The following is a 17,957-nucleotide window of genomic DNA, read 5'->3' as shown; positions in this document are numbered from 1 at the left end:
AGCCACTGGTTCTCAGCTGGCACCACCAAACCCTCTCCAAATGGAGATTATAACTCAGTTCTACCTTATATGAATCTTTTTCAGGAGTACGTAGCATACAGCCATACAGGCCGCATCATTCCAGCCATCTGGTTTCGCTATGACCTGAGTCCTATCACAGTGAAATACACAGAAAGGCGACAGCCCTTGTACAGGTTCATCACAACAGTAAGTTTCCATTACATCATGTTCTCTATTTCTCCGTAGCTGACATGTCTTATATATGTGTGCATGCAAGTGCAGCTCATGTGACAGGGTCAGAAAAGAACCCTAATACCGAACTCGACGACCAAAATTCTTTATCCAGGTGAATAGCTCTTGTCTCTTGCACAGTCTGGGCTCTGGTATTAAGTGCCTTGTTTTAATGGTACCAGCCCTTTTCTATTGCTACTAGAAATTGCCCATCAGGATATATTCATGCCTTGTATACATAAGCTCCGCACTTCCACCATTTTGAGACACCAGCCATCTTTTTAAGAATGGACACTGGAGTGGGGCAGGCGGAGCTGTTATATATTAAGATGTAGTTATCCAGCCCAGCTCAATGGCTCTCTGGGCCTCCGTCACTCCTGCCGTCCCAGTCTTTGCTAACGCTGCCCGCTTGCCCTTCTGCATCATGGTTGCCTTGGAGACTGGCTAGCCGTCATTGCTGTGGAGAGGCTGCAGCCTTCTGGCCCAGCCAGAGATTATCCACTTGTGGCAGCTGGAGTTATTGTCAAGAGGGGCAGGCCTCAGAAGCACCCTGAATCTTGTTAAGCAGCAGATGCTTACTTAAAAGCTACAAAGGAGGCCCATGGAAGGAGCACCTGCTGTTCCTTTTGTTGGGTAGCTTGTTTACCAGGCTGCACCCATACAACTGTCACAGAAACACTGAAGTGTTTTTAAATGTGTTCTCATGAGCATAGGTGGGAAAAGACCCTACCAGGCCGTGAGAGAATTTATCCAGGTTTGGAAATGTAAAACTTCCTATTGTTACCTCAAAAGGGAATGGACCTTTTTAGTGTCTCTCTCTGTGGGAACTTTAAGCAGGGCTGTCAGGAGGAATAGTGTTGATGTGCATGTATGCCTGGTCATCTGGGTGCGGCTCTGTGGCATTTTGTGTGTATTTGTTTATAGTAGGAGTGACATAAATGTGCGGACTGGCTGTTTTGGATACAATTTCCATGATTGTTCTTAAGGCACACAAAGGGTTTGTCTTGGTGCACACAAAAGCTGTTAGTAAAACAGTTGGGGAAGGAACAGCGCCACTAAACAAAAGTGTTGTTGTGCCCACATATTTGCTGGCTATATATAAGAGGAATGAGAGAGCACCTATCCGCTGTCTACTACTTCTGGATTTTTTTAATTTTTATTTATTAAAACATTTATAGACCACACTTTTATAAAAAACACAGCAAGGTGATATACAGCATACAAAATTACAATCGGATAAATAAAAACGTCAGTAAATACATCAATAAACACTGGTTGGTAAAAATAAATTCACATTGCAAAGGCCTGCCTGAATAACACAAGTTTTTTAAGGAGACATCTAAAAGATGGCAGGGATGAGTCTTGCCAACACTTTACTGGCCGGAAATTCCACCAAAATATGTGTAGCCAAGTACAAAATGGGTAAGATGAGACCATCTGTTGTGCTTTTGAGTAGTGAGCGCTCAGCACCAAGCACTAAAAGATGCATCACTTGTATGCCTTATTTTCTGGAACCAACAAGGCACAGCTGTCTAGACCAAGGGGGTGCATCCACAAAACCTCATTCCTAGCCTCTTTGATGAGAGTTTTTATTTCTCTTAAAGAAGGAGGAGGAGGATTCTGCCTTCCCCTCTCTCAATTGCTGAATGCGTCTACCTTTGATTTTTTTATAAGTGCATGCAGGGAAGGCAGAGACTAAGTAGATGCCAGGTATGTGTGAGTCATAAGTAATCAGTGGTGCAGAGCCGCACAGATGAATGTTTTTCTCTGTGTGTGTTTTTCTTCTTGTATTTGCTGCTCTGAAGTCATATTTTCCTGCCCTCAATGCAAAAAGTACATTCCCTCCTCCCTACTTGCGGTATAAAACGTCTTGTGTCAGCTGATCCGCATGGATTGAAATTACCCAACTCATTCTGGTGTCATTCTCCCTGAAAAGTAAGTTTGCATCACTGTAAGAGGAGAACAGGGTGGGGGCAAGGGAAATAGCAGAAACAGAGGAGTGATGGTGGAAGCCATACCCATTTCTTTTTTAAAACAAGAATTTCAGTTGTACAGGGGTTTATTTCCTCTGCCTTTTTTGTGGTTTTCCGTTCTGAGAATGTCAGCTGTGCTGCGGAAAATAAATTTACCGAGACTTTTTGTACCTGAAACATCTTCCCATTTTGCTGGGCTCATTGGACACATATGCCTAAGTTAAAAATACACATAGAAAGGAGCAATTCCTCCCTCGCTGCTGCTTGCTATTAAAGTCCTGTTTACTCATGCTTCCTAATTCCATTTCAAACTTGGCCACTGTTCTCTTTGGCTGCTGTCCCCTGTGTCACATGCTAATAGATCTATGTGGTGACAAGGGGGCTTGGCTTCCCCTCTGTGAAAGGTTTACAGCTCATTTTATTGATCTGCTTTACAGCCCAGTCCTATACTATCTCCTCCTATTAAGTTCATTGGGACTTACTTTCAGGTAATGTGCACAGGATTGCAGTCTCAAAGGAGTAATTCCTTCCTGAATGTCTTGTTTCCCATCTGTCCAAAGTCTATTCTTCTTGAGTTTTACTGTCCCTAGAACATGATCCCTGACCTCCTGTTTCTTTATTTTGAGAATTTCTTGAACTTTTTTCTCACCTGGATTAACTCTGCTTATATTTTGCTACTTATCCATTTTAAATCTCACTTGTCCGGGGCAGGGAACTGTGGGTATCTCCCATCGGCCATAGCCAACATGGCCAAGGGATGGTAAGAGTTGCTGAGGTCCACAGGGAGACTCACCTTCGCCCTCTGTTAAATATAGTGGCTGAAGTGTTGGATTTGCCTTGAAACATAATCATTTCCCCATTTGGGAAATCTGAAAAAAATTCCCAACATCAATCTGCTATGAAGGTGCTTGAGATAAGGACTGTATGGTGCTGTGCACACTAGAAACAGATAACTGATAAGGAAGTTAAGAACATGTGGGGGTTCAGTGTGCAGAAGAAGCCACAGAGTGGTGATTAAGCTCACAAGCTGGAGGAGGAGAGGGCAGAGGGTGAAGAAAGAGCTGTGAGTGGGGGTGGGGTGCACTTTCCCCATCCCCTGGGAAACTCAACAAACTTGCTGTACCTGAAACTGTGTGTGGAGAGCGCAGCTGAATGGGACACAGCTGTGGGTGGCCTGAGGAAGTACCATCCACCTTGGGCCTGCCCATAGAAAGCAAGTCTTGAAAGGGAGAGACTAGGGTGATGTCCGCTGTTTCCATGAACTCTTCTCATTGTGAGACGTTTGTGAGAGTTTGTTGGACCCTGGGCGAGAACCAGGAAAGAAATTCATCATAGGATCAGCACACCCGTCAAAAACACATCCGATATACTAATAGTGAATTCATTCTCCAAATGCTGTTCCTAGGGCAGCTTCTAGGAGCCAAAAGTGCCCCAGAAGGAGCACAATGTGCCCCCCACCAGAGGTACTACCCCTCCCCTAACACCCCATGGTGGACTAGGTGGGCCATTTTGTCTGATCCAGCAGGTTCACCTTACGTTCTTATGACAAAAGTTAAAGGGTAGAAAACGGAGGATTGAGCCAAGAGTAGTCAGGATTTGTTTAGGGGTGTGATAACTAATAACAAGGTCACCTTTTTTTGGTCATGGTATTTATGAATAGGCTGTGGATCTGAATGTGGGAAACGGGGTTCTACTTATTGCCCAGCTCTCTGAATGATCTTACACTTAGCTTCCTAGCTCAGTCAGTAGAGCATGAGACTGTAAATCTCAGGGTTGTGAGTTTGAGACCCACGTTGGGCAAAAGGCTCCTGCATTGCAGGCAGTTGGACTAGATGACCCTTGTGGTGCCTTCCAACTCTACAGTTCTACGATTCTATAGGCTGCCTGAAAATAGCTAAATGGAAACCAAGGGGGACCTCTGTACGCTTGAGGACCAACTTGATCTTCCTTACACCAACCCGTTTTTTTGTTTCTTTCAACATGTCAGATTTGTGCCATCGTTGGAGGAACCTTCACAGTGGCTGGGATTCTTGATTCCTGTATTTTCACTGCCTCTGAAGCCTGGAAGAAGATCCAGCTAGGGAAGATGCAGTAACAAAGCAACTCTCCTCCAGGTCCTGTGAGAAGAAGCAAAGAATAAAAACGTCACTGCTATCCATTTTCCTCCTTTGTATCGTTTTCCATTGGTACATGCCACTTTAATTAGTTAATTGAAGACTTTGTAAAAGAGCAAACAAATCTAGTAGAGCAATCCTAACAAGGGGCTGGGGAGGTATGGAGCAGAGGACCCACCCGGTGTTACATCCAAAGGTCTACCAGCCCTGAAACACACCTTTGGGGCTTTCTATGCCCTACTGCTATCGAAAGTACTGTCAGTGGGAGATGACCATCTGCCTGGCATAGCTTGGAACTCAGCTATGGCAGAGCCCCCCCCCCCCCCAGCAACACTCCTCTCTGCTGGCAAAAGCCACTGGTGAGGAATCTATGCAGCATTCTAGCCCTCTCCCGCTACTCTGCCAGCCATCAAAATGTAAGGTTCAGATTGCACTCTGTGTGTCTTGAAAGATGGCAGCATTGACAGGTGGGTGGGGCTTCCTACACTACATCCTCTGAAAATGATTTTTGTTGTAAAACCAAATCCTATGGATCTGACTAGTATAATTATTTTTAAATTCTCACAGGTGCTGGTCAAGGCGAAAACTAATTATGCAAAGTAGATTTTTCTTTTCAATCAAAATGGACAATCATGTTGTCTTTGACAAAAATTGTGCATGAAAAACCCTAGCCTGGATATTGAGATCATTCTGAACAACAGTAAAGTAGAACGATCTATTTCTATTAATCTTCTGGGATGTTAAAATGGTTTCTCTTCTTTTCAGAAACTGAACAGTGTTAGCATTTATAGATGGCATAAGGCAGCAGGACAAAAGCAGAACGAATGAATTGAGAGCTGCAATATGCAGCAGAAGATGATTATCGCTATTGCTCCATTTTTTGTTACTTCCTTCTGCATTTTGAAGCATTTACTACCCCACCTGCCCAGGTTAGAATGTCTGGATAGAAAGAGGAGAGAATGAGGCACTCCAGTAACCTGGATGGATGAGCATAATTTTGAAAGACACAAATGCCAAGAACATAGGACTTGGCCCTCAGTATGTGGAATCCAAATCCTTGTACATATTTTTCAATTGTTTGCTTATCTTTAAAATTATTTTAGATTGCCAACATTTGCCAAGGAGGATAGGAACAGCCCTGTAAAAAATGAGACAAGGTTGCAGCACAGATGTTTTCTACAGGTGCATTTCAATACTAAGTATAAAACAATTGTTTGTGTGTGCCTGCAATGATTGGGGGAAAGGCAGAAATACTGCTAGTAGTAGTTTTTAATATGCTGTTGACATTGAGAACTACAGCAAGATCTATAATTTCAATAGACCTCAAATAGTCCTTTGATATATGAATCAAGTGATAATTAGTTGCATGCTTTGTACATTTTATATCACCTGGATATGAATGCACATTGGCTGTGTGTTCTCTAGGTTTTGCTGCACTTCTTAAAATAAACACCAAGAATTTCCATGTTACAGTTTGGGGGAGGGTATTTTGTTGCTGGAATAATGTGTGATCTTTTAAGGGTGACCTTTGAAAAATGTGGAAGTGTCATATCAAGACACTGTGACTAAATGACACAAATCTGCACATATTTACTTGGAAGGAAGTATAATTGAATTCTATGGAGTTTACTTTTAGGTAAAAGGATACAGAATTACAGCAGGGATGGTGAATCTGACCCTCCAGGTGTTATTTGGCTACAACTCACATCATCTCTGACAACTACCCATCTCTTTGGTGGTGGTGGTGGTGGGGAGCCTGACCCAGGCCTTGCTATTTGGTGAGGGATTTCATCTGGTATTGGCAGCCATGGCTAGCAGCACTGCCAGCTGACCAGCCCTCCTGTCAACCTGCCAAGGCTCTTCACATCCTCCCTTCCTAGAGGGGAGGCAAGGAGCTGGGAGAGCCTTACCGCTGTTACTTCTGTTGCTTTCAGTGTGGTGGCACCACCACCACAACAAAAAGTAAGCCAGGAGAGAGGCTGCCATGACCACCATCACCAGGAAGAGGAAAAGGGGCAAGGTTAGGGCAACGAGGGGCGCCACATTGAGATTTGTCGCAGGTCCCACACACCCCTATAGTGGGTTCACCTGGCTGGAGCTGACAAAAGTCCATCTGGAGGGCCACAGGTTACATCCCCCCACCCCTGGGATTACAGCCTTCATCTGCCCAGTATGTCTGTGTGAAAATTTCACTCTGCTATGGTGCTGGAAAGATAGCAAATTTTCTCTGATTGCAATTCTCACTGATTCCCCCCCCCCTCCTCAACAGCCCTTTCTTCACTGATTCTGAATCCTTCATGCTTTTACAATGTTGATAAAACATCTTTAGAATTCCCCCTATCTTTCTTACGAAATGATTTGTTATATTGGTGTAAAACTGGATCTTGTAACTTCCTGTATCTTGTTTAATATTTGGATGGATTTTATACATTTTTTTCCATTTGCAAAAATCAACTTGAAAATAATACATGAGTGTTCATTTCTGTCTCCCTGTGCCTTTCTTACATGGATACGAGGTTGGGTTTTTCTGAGGAGGAAAGTGTACTGTACCACTTTTCATCCAAATGCCACTTTTAAACTCCCCCCCCCCCAATTCCACCAGCCCCTTCAAGTCTCTTCTGCTCTCACCAGAGGCCTAAAATTGCCACGCATGGAAAGAACCTTCTTCCCCACCCCCCGCCTGCCCCATGTCATTTATTACAGACATGTGCCCCCTCCTTCCTGCCCCACTGTCCTTCCCTATCCCTGCCTGTTGAACCAGCCAATGTTTACAGTGCAATGATCAGGACATAAGAAGAGCCTGCTGGATCAGGCCAATGACACATCTAGTCCAGCATCCTGCCCTCTCAGTGGCCATGCCAGTAGGGAAACGACTGGGCCAAACATGAGCACAAGAGCACTTTCCCCTCCCGAGCTTTCTAGCAACTGATATTTGGAGGATTGCTGCCTCCAACTGTGGAGGACGATGGACTAGTGTAAATACAGTTATGGAGAAACTGTATCAAACCAAAGCAATCCTTTAATTGTGGCTACGGATCTCAAGACCAGAAGTGCCCTGGACCTCTGTGAGGGCCTGCTGGAACCAAATTCACAAATTCATCACAGGCTGTCCAGATGCAGAAAGAGGGCAAGGGCTCCTGCCTGCCCCTCCAATAGTTGTGCAGAAGAGGCAATACTACTGTTAGGTGTACTTTCTCATTGCAAGCTGCGGAGGCTGAAATCTTCCCTGGAGACTTACTTAAATGGAAAGGAGCTTTTGTTCTCTTTTTGCATCTGGCCATCTCGTAGCTGCGAGGAAAAGCAACCACGGGCGAGGTGTGGGGCTCCTTTAAAAGTGTATGGGACGGCGGCTGCTTCAAGTGTGCAAAGATGGCAGGAGAACAAAATGTTTAGAAATCAAAGCGAGCGCATACGAATACGCCACGCTGCTGGCGGGACATTTATCCGCTGGTCTCACTAGTTTTCTGTCCCCTGGCGGAAAGTGGGCTCAGCCCAGGAGCGGGACAGCCCTCGCATTCCCTGCAGCAGCGGACTTCAGGATCTCTCTCCGCGCGCCTCGCTTCTCCTCCGGACTGCAAAGCTCCGCTCGCTCGAGGCACGGCAGTCAAAGCAAGCAGCGCCCAGCGCCCTGCATCAGCTCCTGCTGCAGTTTCCCCCGAAGGACGCGCGGCGGCGCAGGCCGTTCCTCCTGCGCTTCCGTTTTGTCGACGTTTCTCGGAAGTGGGTGGCGTTCTCGCGAGAGCTGAGCTCTCACCAGCACCGGCGGAAGTAGAATCAACCTCTCTTTCCGGGCGGCCATAGCCGAGGCAGCAGCGGGTAAGAATGGAAGGAGGATTGTAATCTGTTATCATCTGCCCACTGACGGCCGAGACCCCGTTGCAGTTTACCGGGGAGCATGCGGGGTGGAGGGGGCATCGCGGTGGTTCTTATATTTGAGGCGGGAGGAACCGGTTTCTCCGTCGGATCTGCTCACCTCTTTCCGTGGCCGCTTTGGGGCCTGGGAATGCCTGGCAGTGGTGCGCTTCGCCCCATAATGCTCTCCGGTGGAAGTGCTGTCTGAGGAGGGCATGGGAGGGAGAAAGTGGATAGAAGGCCTGACGATGGAACGCATTCCCAGGTTATGGGGACTCAGACGGCTGGAGTACTTTCTTTTCATCTGTTGCGCGGCTTCCTATATCCAGTAGTACGAGTTGGAGTGTCTGGATGCTTTCCCTTCCGCATAATGCGGAGCCACATCTCCCAGCGTCAGGCTGATAGGAGTTGGAATCCAACGTCTGTAGGATTGCAAATTACCTAACTGCTGATCCAACCTGATAAAGCTGTTCCGTGTATGTCTTTGAGCCTCACTTTCCATACTACTGCTTATGTTCTCTCAGCGTTTTACTGGGGTATTGAGATGTTTAATTTTACTCCATCCCCGTCTCTTGGGAGTCTGCTGCTTGTCCCAATTATTTTAGTGTTGTAGCTGCCACTGTTAAAAAACCTATGCACACTTTTTTGGGCATAATGAACACTGAACATAGCAAGAATTATTTCTCCTGATACACATTGCTACTGGTTTCAATTCAGCTGAGCAACTTGAACTTTTATTGCATGAGCATGAATATAATAGTAGAGCAGACATTGATTTATCGTGGCCAGAATATACTCAATAATGACTAAGCCAGAATGCTCCTATACCAAATAAATTATTATCTGGGCCTTAAGAAATATTGCGCTGAAAGCTTATAACTCCAGTGCTGTGAAAGAAACATTTTACAGGACATTAATAGAGTCCAAGTTATAACTAAGCTTTATATATGTCTTGTAAGCCTGACATTCCAGTGTCAGGCTCACAACTCTGCACCCCCACAGCTCCAAATGTCTCAGACTTGCTTGTCTTAACTTTCTCAGGATATATCCAAAGTGCAAAAGTATCTTTGAGACCTTGGCTGCTAACATGTTTTTTAGTTTGGGGGCGCTCCTTTCCAATTATTACATTTTTTTTGCTAAATACTGTTTTATTGAGGAATGATTGGTAGTCGTTGTTTTTCCTTGCTAGACTTCAGTGTGAATAATTTGGTGTGCATATTTTTTCCCTCTAGTCAAAATGAAGTTCAATCCGTTTGTGACCTCAGACCGCAGCAAGAACCGCAAACGGCACTTCAATGCGCCATCTCACATTCGCAGGAAGATCATGTCTTCTCCCCTTTCCAAGGAGTTGAGGCAGAAATACAATGTCCGTTCTATGCCCATCCGAAAGGATGACGAAGTCCAAGTATGTGTTTTGAGTTATTGATTTCTTCTGCGAAGAATAATGGTTTTGTTTTCAACTAATAAAGGCAATAGACGTCAGCGAGGTAAATGGTTAGTTTTGAAAACAATTTCTAAGCAACATTTTGTGGGTTTCCTTATGCATCAAATACCAAATTCTAAACTGCATGGAGATCAGGCCCCGTTCACTCAAGCAGCAGTTTTAGGTGGTCACCTTTAATGCAATGTGTGGGTGCTGTCCCACATAAGAAGCTGTTTTATGCCGGTGTGTGGAAGCAAAAACAGCAAGTGTGCCTGCGGCATTTCAGATCAAGTGTAGGTTGGCTGATTGCCTTCCAACAAAGCCCTTTAATTTCAATCAATTAAAATTGTGTAAGAGTCATGTCATGCAAACACATTTCTGCACTCTTCCTACCGCTTTTTTCCTGGTTTGTAGTGATGTCCAAATAGGTCAAACAATGCTTAGTGAAAACCAGAATTGGAAACTGGTATGCAAACAAACTTCAAACTAGAATTTAATTGTTTAGCATTAGCATTCATTGTTTGTGCCAGCCATAGTTTGCCAGATTTGGATGTCATGGTGGACCTATTACTTGCAACCAGGAAGAGGGAAATTAGCCAACATCGGGAAAAGGAAGGTGGCTGTGTTCCCATGGTACAATCCCAATGTCTGGTTTTTACAATCTGGAACTGTGATCTGAAGTGAACCCCCAGGAGAAGAAAACTAACATAGTAGCATTGTGCTATGGAAAAAGAGCATAGAATGAAAGGCATCTTAATCATCCGAGCTGTCTCCTTGTCTTTGGGATGAAGGTCAGTTATGACAACTTTATCCTCATAGGAATGGGAGGAATTGCTGGAACACTGGGAGTAATGCACAAGCAAGTCAATGAAGGTTTTAAGATTGCCTTCCAGCATATGGCTGGAAATGGTGCTTTTTTGGTGTGCAGATTTATTTCTGTTCGAGTGAAAAAACAAATTCAGTTTTCAGATTAGTAATGTATTGTGGGTGCTTGCAATAAAAACTTTTTAGCATAGTAAATATTTAATATTGTATCAGTCTTATTGTCCCTGAATCTAGTTTCCTGCCTGGCCTGTGTAAGAGAAAGTCTTTCCTCTTTATTTAATCCAATGCTTAGTGCAAGAAATTCTCTGCTGTAGAAAGGTGATTACGATACTGTGTATAACAATGATACCTGAGAATATTAAATATTTTTTGTATTTGTAGGTCGTCCGGGGTCATTACAAAGGGCAGCAGATCGGCAAGGTAGTCCAGGTATACAGAAAGAAGTATGTCATCTACATTGAACGCGTACAGCGTGAGAAAGCCAATGGCACAACTGTACACGTCGGCATTCACCCTAGCAAGGTAATCTTGGCTGAGATGGTATGCAAGGGAAATGCTCATGTTTCTTGAATTATTCTGTTAAATAGAGTGCAATCCTGGTAGCTGTAGATAACTGGCGTTACTTAGTTCTGCAATCAGAACTCTCTTGTTTCCCCAACAGCAGTTGTTAAACATGCATGATCATCAAGAAAAGAGGCACCTCAGGAGACCAAAACTTGGAACAATCCAAGGAACTTTTTCAAAAAACAAAAACTTTCATATGTGGTGGTTAAAGAATGTAATCCATAGAAAAGTAGCTGTCCCTTTATATTAACACTTTACAAATAGTTAATATATACAGTCATACCTTGGAAGTTGAACAGCTGAGTTTCCGAACGTTTTGGCTCCTGAATGTCGCAAATCCTGAAGTGACTGTTCTGGTTTGCGAACTATTATTGGAAGCTGAACGTCCGTCAGGGCTTTTGCGGCTTCTGATTGGCGGCAGGAGCTTCCTGCAGTCAATCAGAAGCTGTGCTTCAGTTTTTGAATGTTTTGGAAGTCGAATGGACTTCCGGAACAGATTCTGTTCAGCTTCCAAGGTACAGCGGTACTTCATTTAGTGATTATAATGTTTAAGTCTATAGCGTTATGAAAAAATAGAGAATCATAATTGAGAGAACAAGGCATCTGACCTAGCCCAAGTTACAAACTTTACAAAGTTCCTGGGATATTAGAATTTTGATAACTAATTATAGAAAGTATAAATTTCAGTCAAAGATTAATGAAGCTTATTAGAGTATATGCAGAGGCATGATATAAAGCAGGCATATATCAAGGATTGTCTAGTATATGCTAAACCAGGAAAGACACAAGTAGCGTAGGATGAAAATCAACTTCAGCAGACTGGTTTTGAACTTCTAGCAGTGCTGATTGGGGGTTGTGTGGAAGTTTTGGAACTTAAGACTTTCTGGCTCTTCAAGTTTGCTCTTGTTAATATGTTGAACATGTTTAGAACAAATAAAAGCATGTTAACTGTTCCTCTTGAAACTCCGGGTAATTGCTGTGCTTTCTCAGTATTTGCTGATTGGGATTGTTGATTGCTCCAAAGAGTAGTGCTGATGAGGAGGAGGTGCATCTGGGGCAAAAGCAGAACTTCCATAGCAGTAACACAATCCAGTCTAGTCTGCTCTGTCTCTGCATGACAGAATACCTCCTGATTCTTGTGTGGGCAGGGACTGCATGAACTCACTCCAGATACGCTGTTCCTGGAATATTTTAACTGATTGATTCCATTTTCCCGAAGATTTGGGAAAGTGCAAATTGTGCCATCATTGTGCCAATGCTTGTTCTTCCATAGCAATGGCATTAAAGAAGTTCACTTTTTTTCATCTCATTCAGATTCCATGATGAGAGACTGGATGCTGTTGGGTCTGTTATAGCATTGAATTCAGACAAGATTTGAGAGAGTGATTGTTGGAAGGCCATATTGCCTGGAAGGGCACTGATGGCCTTGGCCATGGTGCTTTGATAAAATAAGTAGCTATCATCTACACATTTATATCAGTGGTGCAGGGATTTTACTGGTTTCTGTTGCCATAATTTGAAGTGCTGGTTTTGACATCTAAAACACTTTGTTACATGGCCAGTGTGTACCTTGGAAATCTGCCTTTCTTCCTTTGCTTGATGGAGAGTTAGTGAAGAGCTGCTTTCGTTTCCCCAAATCCATGGGAAAAATACAGACAGTGAGGACATTGTCATGCTTATTGTCTGCATTCCACTTTTGGAATGTGAAATCAGTTTTGTTGTCAGAAATAGGGTGGTGATCAAGGGTTGTGGGATGTATCATTATGCTTGTCAGGCATGAAATTAATTTTCTTCCAAGAAAAAGCTGGCATGTTTATCACGCCTTGGTGAAATAGTTTGGGGGGAAATGAATAAGGAAAAAAAGTGAGACATATGTGCATTGTTCCTTTGGCAATAAGACACTTTGCATCACGTTGAATGAAGTTTTAAGGCTTTGCTACAATTTAGATAAAAGTTGTTGTGGTATAGTGAGCCAGTGGGCTAGGGACTGGGAAAGAGGATCCCGCTTAACCCTGAAGCTCAATTGGGTGACATTGGGCCTAACTTAGGTGGGTTACAAATGTGTTATGTTACCCTTTGCAGGCCTTACTCAAAGCAGCCACCATATATTGTATCTTGGCTGAAGCTTCTTCTTGCTCAGAAACAAGATTAGCTCTATGTATGTTATGCCAGTAAGAGTAGGATTTATTTTGAGAAAATTTAAACTGAGACTAGCACATAGCTAAAAGCTGACATTAGTGCCCTGTGTGCTGGTATTCTTTCATGCTGTAAAGTGAAGTAGGTAAGTCTTCCAGATGTTTTCTCACATGAATATTGCCTTCTACCCAGTAATAGAGAAGCACTTAAATGAGCTCTCCTAGTTCTGAAATTTGGCCTCTGCTCATAAAGCTCAGGGCATCCCTCCCATTTTCTAGTTTCCCTCCACTTCCCTCTTTCCACATTTGCAAATTTACCAAGTTGCAAGGTTAGACAGTGTGGGGGGGAGAAGGAAAAAAACCCGTTGAGATTAAAGCCCAAAACTGTTTCCTCTGTGACTCATCTGGTAGAAGGAATAAAAATGAATAATTGTTAGGGTTCCTATAATTTTTAGGAACTAGAGAGTTCAAACGTACTCAAGCAAATCCTCTTGGCTGCCATTTTCCCTCTTCTCTTTTTTTTTTTTTAAAATGATATTTATTGAAGTTTCAGAAAAAGTTACAAAAGTAAAAAAGAAATAGAAAAAAGAAGTAAAGAATACAAAATACAGAAAAAATAAAAACAATTAAAAATAAATCCATCTTTCCATGTCTTGCCTTTCATTTACTTATTTCCCTGACCTCCTCACACCTCCCTTTTTTGTATTCCAGTTCAGATGGTTAATTCAGCAAATCCTTTCCCTCTTTGTTTTTATCTTAATTCTTTATCTTAATATATTATAACTTTACATTTTCACCTGTTAACAATCCATTTTTACATACTCCTTTATAACATTGCTGCTAAAACCACTTAATTTCATTCCGACATTTTAACATTCATTAATTTTACAATGTTTCTGTAAGTAGTCTTTAAATTTCTTCCAATCTTCTTCCACCGACTTTTCTCCCTGGTCTCGGATTCTGCCAGTCATATCCGCCAATTCCATATAGTCTATCACCTTCATCTGCCATTCTTCCAGGGTGGGTAGATCTTGTGTCTTCCAATACTTTGCAGTGAGTATTCTTGCTGCTGATGTAGCATACATAAAGAATGTTCTATCCTTCTTTAACACCAATTGGCCGACCATGCCCAGGAGAAAGGCCTCTGGTTTCTTCAGGAAGGTATATTTAAATACCTTTTTCATTTCATTATAGATCATCTCCCAGAAAGCCTTAATCCTTGGGCACGTCCACCAGAGGTGAAAGAATGTACCTTCATTTTCTTTACATTTCCAACATTTATTATCGGGCAAATGATAGATTTTTGCAAGCTTGACTGGTGTCATGTACCACCTGTATATCATTTGCATAATATTCTCTCTTAAGGCATTACATGCCGTAAATTTCATACCTGTGGTCCACAACTGTTCCTAGTCAGCAAACATAATGTTATGTCCAACATCTTGTGCCCATTTAATCATAGCAGATTTCACCGTTTCATCCTGAGTGTTCCATTTCAACAGCAAGTTATACATTCTTGATAGTATCTTAGTTTTGGGATCTAACAGTTCTGTTTCCAATTTTGATTTTTCCACCTGGAAGCCAATTTTCTTGTCCAGATTGTAAGCCTCCCTTATTTGATAATAATGAAGCCAATCTCGCACTTTATCTTTTAGTTTCTCAAAACTCTGCAATTTCAATTTGTCTCCTTCTTGTTCCAAAATCTCCCAATATTTCGGCCATTTGGCCTCCATATTGAGCTTTTTCTGAGCCTTCGCTTCCATCGGTGACATTTTCCCTCTTCTCTTCCGTCTCCCTCCACCATGCTGATTGATGAGCCTAGCCAATGATACTGGCATACAAGAGAGCTGGAAGTGGTGGAGAACTACCACCAAGTTGGAGAATTATTGTATTTTTTCTGAGAATTCCTGAAAAATACTATTAAAATTGCCATATCAAGTAAGGATAAGCAGTGCTTGCATACTTCCAATTTGTAGATACTTGAGGATGAACTATTAGAACTTTTATACTGAGTCATTAGACCAGAAACAATGCAATATAAGATATCGAAAATGCGTAACAAATGCAATATAAGATATCGAAAATGCGTAACAAATAGAAAATATGGATGATTGGTGGAGGAGCTGGTGGAAGTACAAAAAACTGGAAATTTGAGAACATGGCAGTGTTGATCAATTTGTAAAAGAAAATTTAATAAAAACTTATTATAAAAAAAAGAAACAATGCTTGCTACTGTTTTTACTGCTTAGGTATCAGTACTGCAGTGTTATTACTCTAATCAAATTAGATGGAAAAATATCATCTGCATCTGAGTGGTGGGATGAAGCTAATCCCAAGCGCCAATTAGGGTATTTGTGCATAATAACCAAATGTTACCTGAGGCCATTATGTTGCTGTTGCTTGGATAAATTCCGCCTTCTGCAGTTTGAGAATGGGATGCTTGTGATGGATGTGCTCTCAGACAGAAGGTGGTTCATTTTTCAGGGATTGTTTGGGCCTCTGCTAAATTAACCCTTATTAATCCCTGACAATTTTGATGATTGTACATTGTTACGCTGGTTGTCTGGTCACATACTGTCTACTGACTGCCTTTTTGGTCAGATATTCCTGGGAGCCTAATGCTGATATCACCAGATAATTGGCTTGCTCCCTATTTAGTACAATTGCCTTTAAAAACATTTCTTCTTAATGTTGTTGCTTTGCTTCAGTGCTCAGGAGATTTCATTTTTAAGCCATGTTCCTTGTTTTACAATAACCATAGTGCATAATTCTGCTCACCATACTTGCCGTAGCAGTAGTGATGAGCCCTAGCTTTGTTCTTGACATTGGAATTAGGGAATGGGTAGGGTGGGATATCACCCTGAGTTTTGTTGTGGTTCTTTAGATGTTTCAAGAATAACATGACAAACAAAAGCCCCAGTCCTTTGCTTGTGTTTGGAGCTGGAGTGACTGTTCCAAATTGTAACTTTGGAAGTGCTTATGGGTTCCCCCAGTCCACTTTCATACTCGCAAGTGACATTAATTGAGTTTCAGATGTGCAATGTGACTGTCATAACTTTGCATGAGTTGTCATAATACTGAAATTATTCAACCCTTTTCTCCTTTCCATCAGATTCAGGAGTGACAGTGAACATTCTGCCCAAGTGTCTGGTGTCAGTAATGGTCTGGTTAAGAACTAATAAATTAATCCAGACAATTGGTCGTATAGGGTGGTTCCATGAACAAGAGAAGTGGTGTTTGGCCTCTTTGGAATAGATTGCATTTCCTTTCAGGATGTCACTTGGGAGTGGAATTGATGTATGGCAGCTAGGTTGTTAATGCCATTCAGCAATTTTCAGTCCCTGTTTTCTAGTTAGTTACAAATCAAAGCACTCAGAAGAGAGCCTTTGCTGTGCTGGTGTCCTGTTTGTGAAATTCCCTCTCTGAAGATACTGGCTGCTTATTTATTTTTGTTCTTGAGTTGTTCTACTGTAGACTTGATAGGTTTGGGGGGAAAGTTTTATTTTTCATACTTGCTTTGTTTTTGTTCTCTGAGTTGTATTGACAAGTTTTTTGAGCAGAAAGATGGGATATAAATATTTTAATAAAATGTTTATTTTGACTCCCTAGGTGGTGATTACAAAACTAAAGCTGGACAAGGATCGTAAGAAAATCTTGGAACGTAAAGCAAAGTCTCGCCAAGTTGGCAAAGAGAAAGGAAAGTACAAGGAGGAAACAATAGAGAAAATGCAAGAGTAAAATGGACTCTTTTGTGAAACCCATTAAAGTTTCAATAAAATCTAACCTGCCAAGTGTTCTCATTTTGTATCTTAACATAAGACAGAGACAGCAACAGCATTAGGTAGGAATTGGCCTTCCTCTGCCAGCAGGAATTACGGAGCAAGATATCTAGCAGATTTTCCTTTGCAGGGAATTCAAATTTTACTCAGCATCTGTTTTGATCTTGCCTCTAAAAATAGATGTATTCACTGCAGAAAATGTTGAATGGATAGTCATGCCTGAATCATATTTCTCATTAAGAACATCTGAAACAGTCAAATAGCTGTGGTCACATGCAAGCTCTAAGTCCAATTAAATGCAAAAATGGATTATTTAAAAAAGAATACAGCTTACCACTACAATAAAAAAAGCAGGGACACTCATGCGGAGTCCAATGGTTCAGTTTAGGGAGAAGCTAATAAATTACAGGCTTTTTGGCCTAGCAGCAATTCTGAATTAAATTGTGTCTGTTAGAGTTATTAAGCATATAGAAAAACTGGTCTTACTGAGGAAGGTATTTGCATGCTTGAGACAGATTATAATAGGTATTCAGTTATATTGTTACCTTTAAAAATCATTTGTCAGTAGGCCTGGCCCTGGAGGGTGTAAAGAAGGCTTATAACAAACGTTCTCAAGTAAAAACAACGGTTGCATGGAACCTCTTGGTTAAACAGCAGGAAACAATGGGGAGGAATAAATTGATAATTTTCATAACAATGAGAAGCAGTGTGATTCCCCCACTTTATAAATTATTCATATATGATTGGAGTTGGTGTTGAGCTGTAAGTTTTGGGAGAATACCAAGTGATTCAGGATACCAAACAACTTTCCAGCCGGAGTGAATGGGCAGCAAAAGGGCAGATGAAATTCAGTATGAGCAAGCATAAATTGACACATACTAGAACAACAACAGCAAAACCACAACCCCTTCACTTACATGTTGAAGGCTTTACTGGCTGCAGTTAGCTAGAGAATTATCTTGGTCGTGGTGGATAGCTCAGTGAAAACCTTTTGCAACACACATGATAGAAGGTTAAGGGGGTGTCAGAGGAGAATTCCACGCATGCAATCCAATTGGTGC

General features: G+C 42.1%; 2 protein-coding genes across 3 annotated transcripts in view; both read left to right on the top strand.

Moving 5' to 3' along the window:
• ERGIC1 (endoplasmic reticulum-golgi intermediate compartment 1) overlaps window positions 1-6,797 on the top strand; it is an 83,561-nt gene extending 76,764 nt beyond the window's left edge. Inside the window, exons 9-11 of one of the 2 annotated variants that reach the window (XR_014543130.1) lie at window positions 85-207; window positions 4,192-6,113; window positions 6,146-6,797. Coding sequence is in view for 1 of the 2 variants with exons in the window: in XM_083594233.1 (XP_083450359.1) it covers window positions 85-207; window positions 4,192-4,299 (231 nt within the window). In the remaining variant the exon portion in view is untranslated. Of the gene's footprint in view, window positions 1-84; window positions 208-4,191 lie in introns of both variants that reach the window. The other variant, XM_083594233.1, reaches the window with a different exon arrangement.
• A 1,212-nt stretch (window positions 6,798-8,009) lies between these two features.
• On the top strand, window positions 8,010-16,900 carry RPL26L1 (ribosomal protein L26 like 1). The gene is made up of 4 exons (XM_083594240.1): window positions 8,010-8,134; window positions 9,403-9,575; window positions 10,800-10,940; window positions 16,727-16,900. The coding sequence occupies exons 2-4, from the start codon at window positions 9,408-9,410 to the stop codon at window positions 16,853-16,855; spliced, it is 438 nt and encodes a 145-aa protein (XP_083450366.1). The 5' UTR covers window positions 8,010-8,134; window positions 9,403-9,407; the 3' UTR covers window positions 16,856-16,900.
• The last annotated feature ends 1,057 nt before the right edge of the window (window positions 16,901-17,957 follow it).

This window comes from Podarcis filfolensis, assembly GCF_964270895.1.
Source record: "Podarcis filfolensis genome assembly, chromosome: 2".
Taxonomy (NCBI): domain Eukaryota; kingdom Metazoa; phylum Chordata; class Lepidosauria; order Squamata; family Lacertidae; genus Podarcis; species Podarcis filfolensis.
Note: the sequence above shows the minus strand (reverse complement) of the source record. Positions and strands in the feature narration are given on the sequence as shown.